The sequence below is a fragment of the Dasypus novemcinctus genome, chromosome 4 (assembly GCF_030445035.2).
Source record: "Dasypus novemcinctus isolate mDasNov1 chromosome 4, mDasNov1.1.hap2, whole genome shotgun sequence".
Classification (NCBI taxonomy): Eukaryota; Metazoa; Chordata; class Mammalia; order Cingulata; family Dasypodidae; genus Dasypus; species Dasypus novemcinctus.
Genome location: NC_080676.1, coordinates 81,974,542 through 81,988,678, shown reverse-complemented (window position 1 = coordinate 81,988,678; position 14,137 = coordinate 81,974,542). Strand labels below are relative to the sequence as shown.

At 38.5% G+C, this 14,137-nt stretch overlaps 1 protein-coding gene across 1 annotated transcript in view; it reads right to left on the bottom strand.

The window, feature by feature from the left end:
* Positions 1-14,137, bottom strand: part of IGSF11 (immunoglobulin superfamily member 11) — a 177,134-nt gene that overhangs the window by 39,946 nt on the left and 123,051 nt on the right. Inside the window, exons 2-3 of the mRNA XM_058295789.2 lie at positions 2,260-2,423; positions 980-1,187 (exon numbers count right to left, since the gene is read on the bottom strand). Of these exons, the coding sequence (XP_058151772.1) occupies positions 980-1,187; positions 2,260-2,423 (372 nt within the window). The remainder of the gene's footprint in view (positions 1-979; positions 1,188-2,259; positions 2,424-14,137) is intronic.

The window sequence follows — 14,137 nt, the reverse complement described above, 5'->3', positions numbered from 1 at the left end:
GAGCCAAGGGAGAAAGAGTCCCAGGAGAGAGATGAGACTTATCCTGGCCTAGAGCTGATACTGGAAGAAGTTGGGACCACAGAGCCTTAAGAGGAAGAGAAAGCCTGAACCCTTGCAGATGTCAGCAGCCATCTTGCATCAACACATGGCAACAGACTTTGGTGAGGGAAGTAACTTACGCTTTATGGCCTGGTAAATGTAAGCTTCTACCCCTTAATAAATACCCTATATAAAAGCCAACAGATTTCTGGTATTTTGTATTAGCACCCCTTTGGCTGACTAATACAGACACATTAAAGGCCCTTTTCCTTTCTTAGAATGGGAAAAAACAAATAAACTTGAAAAATGTGGGAAGCCAGTTACCTAATTTATAGGTATAAACACTAGAAGAAAATTTATTAATTCCATTAGTACTATAAACTCCATCCTCAGAGTATTCTTAAATCTGTACAATTTTTCATATATTACTATGAATAAGGTTTGAGAATAGAAATCCCCAAACTGGTCTTCAGTTTTGTTATTTCATTTGAAGACCAAGAGAACAAAGCACCAAAGCATATTCTCACCCAAAGATGAAAAATGGCAAGAATCCCCAACACATAGTTTCCTATGACTCAACAATGGAAAAGACAAGCAGGTAGAGTTTTACAGGGAATTAGTAAGTAGATTCTAAGACATGAGTAAGATGGAGAAGAATCAGAATCAAAAGTGAGAGATCACTTTTGACTGGCATTTTCTACCACCTTTCTCCAGAAAAATGCACTTAAGAAGTAAGTAAGTTTTAGAGAGTCACCTGAAATGGAGAAAGGGGTTGGAACATTACATGTAAGTAGCACAGAGTAGCAAAGTAGAGATGGGATTGAGAGGAGAGAAAGACATCAGCAAACTGAGACTATAGAAGGAAGAGAAGAAGTGAATATTATTGAGAGTAGATTCATAAGTAAAGCCCAAAGTGCCTACAAAATTTTCTGTCACTCACCTAACACTGTAAGACCAGTGACACCAATGTTCCTGCCCCCTCTGTCTGGAAGGTTGTTGACCAAACACTGGTAGGTGCCTGTGTCTGACAGCTGAGTGTTATTAATGAAGATGGAGACATTGGTGGCCGGCATGGTGCCTGTAAACCCTACCCTACCATGGAACTGGGGGGCACCGTCAAACATTTGTCCACCCTGATACAGAATGACCTGCAAAAAAAAGCAAAATAAATAAATAGGTTACTGCATTCCCTCCTAGATACATTGCAATAAGTATCTGGTAGACCACAGACTGCCTATTGGAAAATTTTGTTTCTAATCTTACAGTTGTCACCAACTCTATAGCACCTGTCCATAGATTTCTCAAGATTCTAAATTCTCACATACCAAATTAGAATACCATTGTTTCCTTATCTAACCTAGAACAGGACTCACAATGGTGTAGCAAAAAAGCCTTTCAGCCTGAGAATGAGGAAATTGGTTCTATTAAAGCTCTACTGTAAATGTACAGGTAAATATTGTCAAGTTCTTTCTTTGTCTCTGGCTCCATCACCAACTCCTAAAATGATGGGGTAAAATAAAATCTCAAAGGTTCGGTCTAACTATAAAATTACCATGGTTTGATGAAAAGAAGCTTCTATTAAATATATATATTTGAATTTCATACCAGAAAATTTATCTTATCAAATATTTTTATGTAGTAAGTTTACAGAAGCAGAAATACAGCTTATTGGGTAGTACCTTCCATTTTCATGTATACTTTTTCTTGTGCCTACCCTCATCTACTTGAGACTCATTGAGGCTAGCTAGTATGTCTGGCTGTGATTATTTTTAAATACTAGTGAACTTAGCCAAACAGAAGCAGGCAGTATTATTTAATACTATTTCTTTACTACTATCACTATTTTCAAAAAGCACTCTCTCATCTATCTACTTGTGTCAATACCAGTCCCTTCCTGTCAAAATACACTGGTTTTTTTCAGTCTTGATATTTCTAGTCAGTAATGTTTTTCAATAAAATTCTTGCTCACTACATAAAATGGTCCCCTTAATATTTGTTAATTTTTTTAAAAATGTCTTTTAAAAAGAGGATCACTTTTTCTAATAGTTGCCTGATAACACACAGGGCTAGGACTTAAAACAGCACAGACATGATGCAAATGCCCCCTTATTCTAGAAACCAAATATGTACTCAGGGTGTTTTTCTAACCTACCTCTTTTGAAAAGATTAATAATTTAGAGGTAGCACAAGATAAATTTGCACTTCATAGAAGAGAAGTACCTGTTCAGGTTGGTTAGCATTGGAGAGTGGAATGACCATCCAAATGACATTGAGGTTAAGGAGGGCAGCACTGGTAGTGAAGGTGCAAGGCAGTACTGCTGTGTGACCCCGGGCCACTTGGATACTTCCAGGACTCTCTGAGACTTCCAGGGAAGCTGCAACACCTATAGAAAAAGGAACAGGGAAGTTATGTGCTCACCCTTTCCTGATACCTCAAAACCCTTCAGAAAAGGTTTATGTATTTTATATTATTGATAATATGAACATGCTGGCATGACAATCTTTTGAAGCAACTAGTGACAATAGAAGAAGCAAAATAATAAACATGGATCATTCCTTTACCTCCTAGAAACTACAGCTGAAAAATATTAGAGGCTATTCTATTTAGTAAGGCATTATTTGGTGTTTGGACAGATTTAAATACAAAATAGGAGAATTCAAATTATAGGGTTTGAGTAAACTGTAATAGTGATATGAGATAATAAAACAAAAGTTTTAAAGCATATTTACAATAGCATGCCCCAAAATTAAGTGCTTACATATAAATATCACAAAATATATGTAGGATCTATACGTGGAAAATGATAAAATGTGGATGAAGAAATCAAACAATTTTAAATAAATGGAGAGATATAAAGTGTTCATGGACTGGAATATTCAACATTGCTAAGATGCCAATTTTCCCCAAGTCAATCTATAGATTCAGAGTAATCCCAATCAAAATCTACAAATTAATTTTAAAATTTATATGAAAAGGCAAAGAACTAGAATAGTCAAAAGAATATTGCCAAAGCAGGACAAATTGGAAAATACACACTACCTTATTTGAAAATTTTCTATAAAGCATAGTAATCAATACTGTGTAAGACATACACATAAAAGGAATAGGATTGCCAGTTCTGAAATAAGCCCTTATAGTTATGCAATTGCTTTTCAACCAAGGTAAAAGACAATTAAGCAGGGAAAAGAATAATCTTTTCAGCAAATAGTTCTAGGACAATCTGATACTCATTTGAAAAAAAAAAAAAAAAAAAGTACTTGGACCCTGAGCTCATATACCACACCAAAAAATCAATTCAAAATGTATCAGAGCTATGCCTTCCCCCCAGCGTGGGACATGACACCCGGGGATGAGCCTCCCTGGCAACGAGGGACCACTATCAACTACCAACTGATGATGCAACTGGAAAATGACCTTATACGGAAGGTTCAATGCGGATCAGCAGAATATCCATGTCTACATAAAATACCATGACTTTAAAATGCTGTTTGACCTAAAGTAAGGGGGAAATGGAAAGGAGAAATGAGTTTATATGGCTACGAGTTTCTAAAAAAGAGTCTGGAGGCTGGCAGAAGGTTTGCCCTCATGCACAACTGAGCAGAGTCAGAGAGACAGATAAAGCAGATACAACCCCCAGATATTGGTTCCTTTGAGGGCTAAAGAGACCCATGGGAGTTATGGTCATGGCCGATGGGATTAACTACCAGGGCAGATGGCCCCTCTTTGGAAATGGTGTTTATGTGTGATGAATCTGGACTCAGATGGGATCTCCCTTCATAAGACTTTCATGCTAATGTGCTGGAGGTGCAGTTAATGTTGGGGTTTAAGATATATTTAGGGGATTTGAATCTCTGGACTGACAATGTGATAGCCAGATCCTGAGCCTCAACAGACTCCAGCACCTACAATCTGATTTATTGGACTTACCACACTCAGCTAAGATGGAGGTGAAGGACAAACACCACACCATGGAGCCTAGAGTGATTACAACTGAAAATGGGAGGATTGCATCCAGCATCCAGGTGGAATCTGAGCCTCCTCTTGACATAAAGGTGCAATGGACACAACCAATCCAGTGTCCACATAGAAGAGGTGGCATTGGATTGGGAAAAGTGGACATAATGGACAAAGGGTATGGGGAAAGGCAGGAAGAGATGAGAGGTGGAGGCGTCTTCGGGACATGGAGCTGCCCTGGATGGTGCTTCAGAGGTAATCACCGGACATTGTAAATCCTCACAGGGCCTACATGATGGAATAGAGGAGAGTATGGGCCATGATGTGAACCAATGTATATGAGGTGCAGAGGTGCCCAAAGATGTACTTACCAAATCCAATGGATGTGTCATGATGATGGGAACGAGTGTTGTTGGGGGGGGGGGGGGAGAGGGGGGGTGGGGGGTGGGGTTGAATGGGACCTCACATATATATTTTTAATGTAATATTATTACAAAGTCAATAAAAAATAAAAAAATAAAAAATAAAATAAAAAATAAAAAAATAAAAAAAATAAAAAAAAAAATGTATCAGAGCTAAAACTATAAAACTTCTAAAAGTAAACAAAGAGAAAATCTTTGTAACCTTGGGCTAACAAGGTGTCAGATATGTCATCAAAACCATGAATCATAAAAGAAAAACTAATAAATTGGACTTAAGTAAAATATTTTTTAAAGTTTGTCCTTTAGAAGAATTAAGAAAACAAAAAAGTCAAGACAAAGATGGGGAGAAAATATTTGCAAATAACATATCTGATAAAGGACTTGCATCCAGAATGAAAAGACAAACTACCTAATTTTAAATTGGGCAGAACATTTGAGCAGATATTTCACCGAAGAATATATATAAATGGCTAATAAACACATGCAGAGATGTTCAACAGCATTACTCATTAGGGAAATGCATATTAAAGCCATAATAAGATATGACTGCATATCCACTGGAATAGCTATAATCAAGACATTAACAGGGTACTGGCAAGGATGTGGAGAAATGAATCCTCACGCATTGTTGGTGGGAATGCAAAATGATACATCTACTTTGGAAAGTAGTTCCACAGTTTCTTAAAATGTTAAGCATAAACTTACCATACAACCCAGCAATTCCATTCCTAGGAAATCTACACAAATAAAATAAAAATACATATTCATACAAAGACTCACGTGAACGTTCATAGCAGCATTACTCATATTATGCCCTGTACATGAAACAATACAAATATTCATCACCTGGTGGGTGTATAAACAAAATGTAGTATAGCCATACAATGGAACGCAATTGAGAAATAAAAAACAACAAAAGATATATGTTACAGCATGGATGGACCTCTCAAAAATATTGAGTTATGTGAAAGAAGTCAGATGGAAAACACTCTTTACTGTATGATTTCAATTATAGGAGAAGTCCAGAAAAGGCAAATTTATAGAGATGCAAAGCAGATCAGTGGTTGCCTGGGAGTGGGGAGGAGGAAGAGAGGATTAATGAAAATAGGCTCAAGGAAACTTTTCAGATGATGGAAAAGTTCTAAAGTTATGATGGTTGTACAACTTTATAAATTTACTAAAAATCATCTGAACTTTATCCTTCAAATGGGCAAATTTTGTGGAATATAATTTGCAGTTAAATTTCAAAAAAGAAAACGGTGACTCACAGAAAGTCAGCTCCTAGGAAGTCAAAACCAACAGTTATCTCTCTTCTGAAAAAGACCCTTGCCCCTGAGACTATGGAACAGTATGGGGATAACAGGAGATAAAAGAGGTCATGGGACCCTACAAAGAAGCTATTCTAAACCATGAAAAATACATTGTTTTATTCTGAAGCGATATTATCTCCATTCTCCCCGAAAAAGTAACACTTAAGCATATTACTATGGTTACAATTAGTTTAAAAATTAAATTTACATAACACCTTCCTTCTATAGAACTTCACATTCTTCTCATATAATCTGACGATGTTCTCAGAAGTTAAATCTGCAGGATAAAGTGTTTCATAAAATAAGTCACCTGTGATAGAATATAAAGCACTTGATAACATCAGGAAAAGTCTCTAAGTTAAATAACATTGGGAAAAGTCTCATAGTTGAAAAAACTTCAGGCATTAGAAGCATTAAAAAAAGGTTCTTTGATTATAGAGCTAGCAAAAAGTAGTGGAATAAACTATCTCACAGCATAGAAGGTGAGAAAATACATTTGTTACAATGACTATAAATACCACTGGAGATGTTTCTAAGAATAAGCATGGAAGCCAAATCTCCAAGGAAGAAGTAGCTCTTTCTCCTTATATACTCCACCCTCAATTCACTAATTTCAAGTTGAACTTAAACAATCTTTGATTTTTAAAATTTTGAAATAAAATGACCACTATCAATTAAGAAGGAAGCAGAAAGATATAGTTGGGGAAAACTGAAAAAAAAAAAAAAGTATTTAACTGGGGGAAAAGAAGATACCTAGGATGGGATAGGTGCTGGGGTGAACAGAGCAGGTCTGCTGGCAGAGAACAAACCTCTGGGATGACAGAAGGTATGAAAAACAGATTTCATTTACTCCACATTCTTGTGGAGTAAGCCCTGACATCTCAAGTACTGAGATAGCTGGAGAAAAACATTCTAGATTAGCTACTTTCAGAACTTTTAAAAGTGTGGGTCTGAAATCAGACAGAGCTGTTTTGAAATGTAGTTCTTTCATTTACTTGGATTTGTGGTCCCAAATGAGTAATTTAATCTCTGAGTCTGTTTCTTCATCTGTAAAATAGGACTCAATACTATCATCACACCATCAAAGGGTATGATGAGGGCAAAACCAGATGCTGATGATAACTAACGTGGTTACTACCATTGCTAGCCAACACTTACGACACATTGATCATGCACTATGCCTACACTAAGCACTTTACCTACATTAACTCATTTAATACTATGTACTATCTGCTGGCATTATCCCTATTCTAGAGAAGAAAAACTGGAGGCCCAAAGAGAATAAGAAACCACCTCAAGGCTGCAATAGCTAGGCAGTGGTAAAGTCTGTCTATGCAGGAGAGCTGCCTGATGGAATGTTAGAAGAAGGGTTCTGAAGGTGGACCTCTCTGAATTCCGTGAGGGTTTATCAGTAGCAGTCAGGAAACTATATAACACATATACTTCTGTATATAAATTAAGATTCTTCTCTTTTTGTTTTATTTTTCAACTCAAGTTGATGAGAAAAGTACAGTCTACTTATGTATTTATCAGGGGAAAGGAGAACAGGCTCCATGTAAACTTGAAGGGATGTGGAAAAGAAAATAAAGTTACTTTGTGATTGTGTCTCACGATTCCTGTTTTAACATACTGGTTATACTGAGTCATCAAAAATTTCTCAGGAAGAATAAAGAAGAGATAGATAGGTGTTGTTTACATTTTAGATGCTTAATTTCCCACCATCTTATTAAAAAAAACAACCAAAAGCCCTATTTCCTTTTAGAATATACTTCTGTGTTCCAGGTAAAATTTTAAACTTTAATGCTGACTAATAGATAAAAATTCATTTAAAATATCCTAAAATTTTCAATATTTACATGTAAAATGTGCAATTTAAGAGGTGAATTGGCAGAATTTTTCAAACTTGACTCTCAGTACTTTTTTAAGTACTGAAAAAATTAAGTCAACTCATGAATTCTGAATGACTCTTAGCAATTAAATAAAAAAGACATAAGTACATGGCCATATTTCCTCTTACAAACTGAAAACACAAACAACATTTTTATAGGCTTTCTTTAGACCACTGTTTCGTAAAACTTAAAGCAAAAAAAAATCCACATTTTCTCAGACCACAGGGGCCAAGCTGGAGGGAAAGGAGCTGGCAGCAAAGAAACTTTAAAAGTCCTAAAAGGGATCAGCTACACCACACTGCCAAGAAAACAGGCTAAGAACAGTTTTACAATAATCTGCCTTAAAAGACATGAAATCACCACTATAAACCACTAGAGATATAATACCTGAAATTCAAAAGGGAACTGGCCCAAGTAATCTAATTGAGATTTCAAAATCCTAGATATTCTCTGATATCTATGAAGCATGTGCTATATTTCAAGATCAGCCCAAATGCCAGAAGACCACCCTCTGGGAATATAGTCAGCAAAACATCAAAGCATCTGTAGCAGTTTGATATTGTTTATGAATTCCAAAAATAGATATTGGATTATGTTTATAAACTGGTCGGTCCCTCCAGGCATATTAGATTATATTGCATTCAGAGGTTTCACCTTTGCTTGATTAAATAATGATTAAGGCTTTGATTGGGCACATCAGTACAACGTTGCATCCCCACCTCCTTGGTGGGCAGGGACTCACAAAGAAACCACACCACAGAGAAGAGAGGTCGGAGTTTTGAACTGGAGCCCAGGGAAGTAAGCACACAGAGGAGCAGAGCAGTGAGCCCAGAGAGAAACAAGCGCTGGGAAGAGAGGAACCCCAGAAGCCTGAACTCTTAGCTGACTTCAGCAGTCACCTTGCTCCAACACGTCACAACAGATGTTGGTGAGAGAAATAACTTATGCTTTATGGCCTGGTAACTGTAAGCTTCTACCCCAAATAAATACCCTTTATAAAAGCCAACAAATTTCTGGTATTTTGCATCACCACTCCCTTGGCTGACTAGTACAACACCTTATGACACTTTGGAAAACCTATATTTTCCTTTTGAATAAAATTTTAATACCTGAAGTCACAAAATGTTTATTGACTTACATGACCTTATGCGTGCCATTTCTTGCATATAAAATATATATTATAAATTTATTTAACCTATTCAATAAGTCCCACTGGCCTGAAATACATTTCAAAAGATAGAAATTCTACAGTAAACTTTCTTGTTTTCTGAAGGAAAATGTGAAAGTTTCTATAAAAGAAACCTTATGGAAAATTGGAACAGCAGCACAATTTTTGAATGCTATAAAGATTTTTAAAACAAATCAGTTTCCGTTCATAATTTTACCACACTTTAATTAGTTGAAATCATCTACCTTTATAATTGTTATTGCATGATTTTTTAAAACCTGCCATCTGAACTAAAAAACAATAATGTTTGTGTAAACTGACACTAAATTATATTTTTGCCATCCACACAATACTAACTTAAGTAAACGGTAAATAGCTGGTTAATTATTAGCAATGTAGATGGAGCTATTCATACTAGTCATCTATATTAACCAATTACAGAATCACTGTCAAGCCTCTGCTTCACTTTATGCTATATTACACAATATATTTTATTGTTGGTATATAAAATCAAGCTACTCTACAATTATATATCCTTATTTTCCGGCTGAAGCCTTATATACTCATATACAGTCTATGTTACATGGTATTAAGTGTTAGTGCCTTCTCACCAACTTCTCTTCAACCACAAACATTCCTCAAGGATCATCCCAAGGGTAAACAGCATGCAAGGGGACTCAAGTATAAAAATTATTTCCTCAGGTGTAATTACAAAAAGCAGGTAAGAGATGAGATAAATTCTTGTTGTTTAAGCCAACCCACTGCATAGTATATGTTTTAGTAGCCAGGAAACTAAAACACTAACTGTGAAAAACTGTAAGATTTATTAACACTGGGCCTGAATTTCCATGACAATTGATTAGAGCTGCCCCTTTAGCCAAAGCATGAGTTCTTGCCATTGCCAAAATTCCCACTTCTCTCTATTTTTTCCCAATATAGCCCACTTTACTTAGCCATGCTACCTGCCTGCCTGTTCCAATGAACATTTGTGTTTGTAAACCCTAATTCAAAACATGAAAAATGGGATGATAATTAGCTGTAAAGAAGCAAGATACAAAAGCAGAACAAGGTTTTGCAATGTTGTGCTGGACATGATGCTCTGGATTACTGCCATACCCATAATTCCCCTCAGAGAAAACAGAAAGCAGCAGTTCCTTAAACATGGGGTCACCATGGTTTTATTCACAGCCTGTCTACAAGTTATGCAGACACAATCAGCAGGTGGCGAAGGGCAGTCATCTGTAGGCTGGACAGCTGCATATGAGATAACTATTATGAGATCGTTGTCAAAAGATACATCAGATGCAATCGTACACAGCAAACCTATTAAAATACACCTTGTTCATGGGGAGTTTGAGAAATCAGTAGCAAGTGACAAGAAAAGCTGGGTCACTAAAGCAGGATAAAAGATAAAGGAGTCAATTCAACAAGAACATCACAGTCCTGCATATGCAGCTAAGAACAAGAACCAAAGTACCTGAAGCAAAAACTGGTAAGAAGTGAAAAGGAGAAATAGTTAAAAAAAAAAAAAAAAAAAAAAAGAAGAAGAATCTTTAACACCTTTGTCATTAATTCACAGAAGAAGTACATAAAAATCAGTAAAGATACAGAAGATCTGAACACTCCCAACAAACTTAACATAACATATTTTAAGGACACTCTACTTACCATCAATAGAATACATATTATTTTCAAGTACACATTTTATGTTGATCAAAATAGACTATGCACACCATAAAATAAACTTTAAAAATTTAAAAATTAAAGTCGCACAAAGGACATGAATTAAATTAGAATTTAGTAACAGGAAAAATATCTATAAAATTATCAACTATTTATAATCACAAAAACACAATTCTGGGGAGCAGATGTGGCTCAAGCAGTTGAGCACCTGCTTCCTACAGGGAACCAGTTCAGTTCCCAGTGCCTCCTAAAAACAAAAAATCAAACAACTAGCAAACAAATGAAAAAACCAACTCAGGAGAGACAATGTGGCTCAGTGATTGAGTGCCAGCTTCCCACATACGAGGTCCTGAGTTCAATCCCCAGCCCCAGTACCTCAAAAAAACAGAAAAACAAACAAAAAAACAGCAACTAAAAACCCCACAATTCTAATAACCCAAGAGTCAAAGAAGAAAACACAGAGAAAATTTAAAATTAGTTTGAATTGTGTGAAAACGATAATGTAACATATCAAAGTATGTGGAAGGACCAAAGCACTACTAAGAGGAAAATTAATAACACCTAAATGTTCATTTTGGAAGAAAGGTCTATAAGCAGCAAATTAAACATCTTAAGAAAACAGAAAAAGGAAAGCAAATTAAGTCAAAAGTAAAAAAGTAAAAAGAACAGAAAATTCTAAAAAAAAGAGTAGAATTCAATGAAAATGAAGACAGAAAAGCAATGGAGTAAATCAATGAAATAAAACAATGTTTATCCAAGAAGGCAATAAAAAGTGATAATCTCCAACCAGATTAATCAAAAATAAAAAAGAGAAGACACAAATTACCAACACCAGGTATGAAAAAGGGGCATCCTACTGACATTCAAAAGAAAAGATACTAATATATTTGGAACACAGATGAAATGAAAAATTCCTTGAAAATTCCTTCAAAGCTCACTCTAGAAGATATAGTCTAAATAAACCTGTATCTATTTTTTTTAAAGATTTATTTTATTTCTCTCCCATTTTCCCCTCCACCCTTCCCTCCCCTGTTGTCTGCTCTCTGTGTCCATTTGCTGTGTGTTCTTCTGTGTCCATTTGCATTCTTGTCAGGCAGCACCAGGAATCTGCGTCTCTTTTAGTTGCATCATATTGTTGCGTCAGCTCTCCATGAGGGCAGCACTCCTGGGTGGCGCCACTCTTGGGTGGGCTGCATTTTTTGCATGGGGCAGCTCTCCTTGCAGGGCGTACTTCTTGCACGGGGAACACCCCTGCATACCACAGCCCTCCTTGCGCACAGCAGCACTGCGTGTGGGCCAGCTCACCACATGGGCCAGGAGGACCTGGGTATTGAACCCTGGACCTCCTATATGGTATGAGGATGCTCTATCAGTTGAGCCACATCTGTTACCTATTTTTAAAACAGAATTTCATTTGTATTGTAAACCCTCCTATCATGATGACACAACACCCATACAGCTTCAGTGGTGAACTTTGAAAATTGTTTAGTGAAGGAATATCAATTCTATTAAACTTCTTCCAGAAAAAGAAGCGAATGCTTCCTGACTCATTTCATGAGGTTAGCATTACCCTGATACCAAAATCCACCAAAAACATGGAAAGAAAATTAAAATAACCTACCTGAAAATATAAATGAGTAATAAACATGATGAATAGATCCTAAACTTCATTAGTCAACAGGAAAATTAAAATAACATCTGAGACATCAATACAAATTAGCTAGAATGAGTTAAATTAAAAGTGACTGATCCTGCAACATCCTTGATGGTGTGGAAGGAGAAGACTACCCATCTGCACAGAGGAATCGTGAGTAGAGCCCTCCACGCCACAGAGGTCAGTGCACGTGGTGTGCAAGCCACCCTGGGAGGTTCCATCGCTGAAGTTCCATCTCCCCCAACAAAAACAGAAGGAAAACACGGTGTGGCACTGACTTCAGGTACTGATTAGTGGATTCAGCAGACTGAAGTAGAATCCTAGGAACAACTAAATTTTGAGCCTGTCCAGGTCAGAGGGAAGCCGGTGGCCGCCATTCTGACTCCGCCCCGGGCATGAGGGGAAGTGGTGCTGACTGAAAATCACAGTGGTTGTAAGGGCTGGCTTCTTTTGACCCAGGTTAGATTGCAGGTCTAACCTAAACCCCAGTCCCACCTCTGGCAGGCAGGAAGCTAGGGGGACCTGCACCACCTCTCTGGGAAGCTGCAAGCCATGCTGCAGAGGCTGGTGCCCATCCTACTCTAAGGGTTACAAGCTGCCTCAGGAACTATTTTGTGGCTGGAGTTGGAAGCTCCCTTTCCCATAAATGGTGAAGGAAGACACAGATGTCCCGTGACCTGAGCTACTGATTAGTGGATACGGTTGGCTAAAGTATAATCCTAGAGCCAGCTAGGGTCTAAGCATGTCCAAGTGGGAAAGAGTCCAGTAGCTGCCACCTTGACTCCACCCCCAGCAGGAGAGAAAGCCTGGCCTAATGAAATCAAGTGAAGTTAGGGACAGGCTTCTTTCCACCAAGATCAGACTGCAGCCCTAGCCTAGGCTCCAGCCCCACCTCCAGCAGAGAGGTAGCTGGCAGGACCTGCACCAGGCTCTCCAGGCAAGTGCAAGTGCTTTCCACTGGCAGAGGCAAATAGTTGGACACCTGGGACTGCATCCCTGTACCCCAAGAGAACAGGAGAGGAGCTGGGTGTCCTTGGCCTCTCCAGGCAATGGCATCCAGACAATGGCAGTTTTCAGCCCACACAGATTTGTTGGGTGCCTTTGAGCCCATCTCCACCTGTGTCTCTACAGGATAGGAGGGGGCTGGTGTTGCCTCAATCTCTCAGGGCAAGTTTTGAGCTGCACAAATCTGACTGTTGGGCACCTGTGGCTCCACCTCCATCCCCAAAAGGACGAGAGATGGACTGTGTTTGCCCAGCCTCTTAGGGAAACTGCAGGTGCCCTTGGCCCATGTAGCCTGGGGTCTGGTGGGTACTTGTAGACGCACCCTCACTCCCAATAAGAAAGAAGGGGCGTGGTCTTTCTACAGCCTTTTTCGGCAACAGCAGACCTTCAGCCTGCATAGAGTGGACTATAAGATGCCTATTAATCCACCCACACCCCCAACAGGATAGGAGGGTTTTGCTGTCTCCACAGCCTCTCTGGACAACAGTGGGTACTTTCAGCCAACAAGGACTGAACTGTCAGGTGCCTGTGAATCCAATTTCATGCCTTAAGAGGACAGAAGGGCACTGGTGTTTCCTTATCCTCTCCAGGCAACAGCAGGTATTCTCAGCCTAAAGGGATTGACCTGTTGAGCACCCATAGAACCACCGCTACTACCCAATAGGATAGGAGAGGGCTGGTGCTTCCTCAGCTTCTCCAGGCAATGGTGGGTACTTCCAGCCTATAGGACTGAACTTTTGAGCATTTGTGGTTCTGTTCCCACCCCACAAAAAGCAGAGGAGACAGGACTCCCTAAGCCTCTCAGGGCAACTGCAGGAATATTTGGCCCACAGAGATTAGACTGTTGGGCATTCCAGAGGGTCTATGCCCACTCCTGGTAGGGAGAGGGTCTGGTGATACATCAGTTTACCTGAGCAACTGCGGTCATTTTGGAACCACACAGCATAGACTGCAGACCAAAACTATAGCTCCATTCCTGCCTAAAGTACGGGAGAAAGGGGTGCAAAGCTTC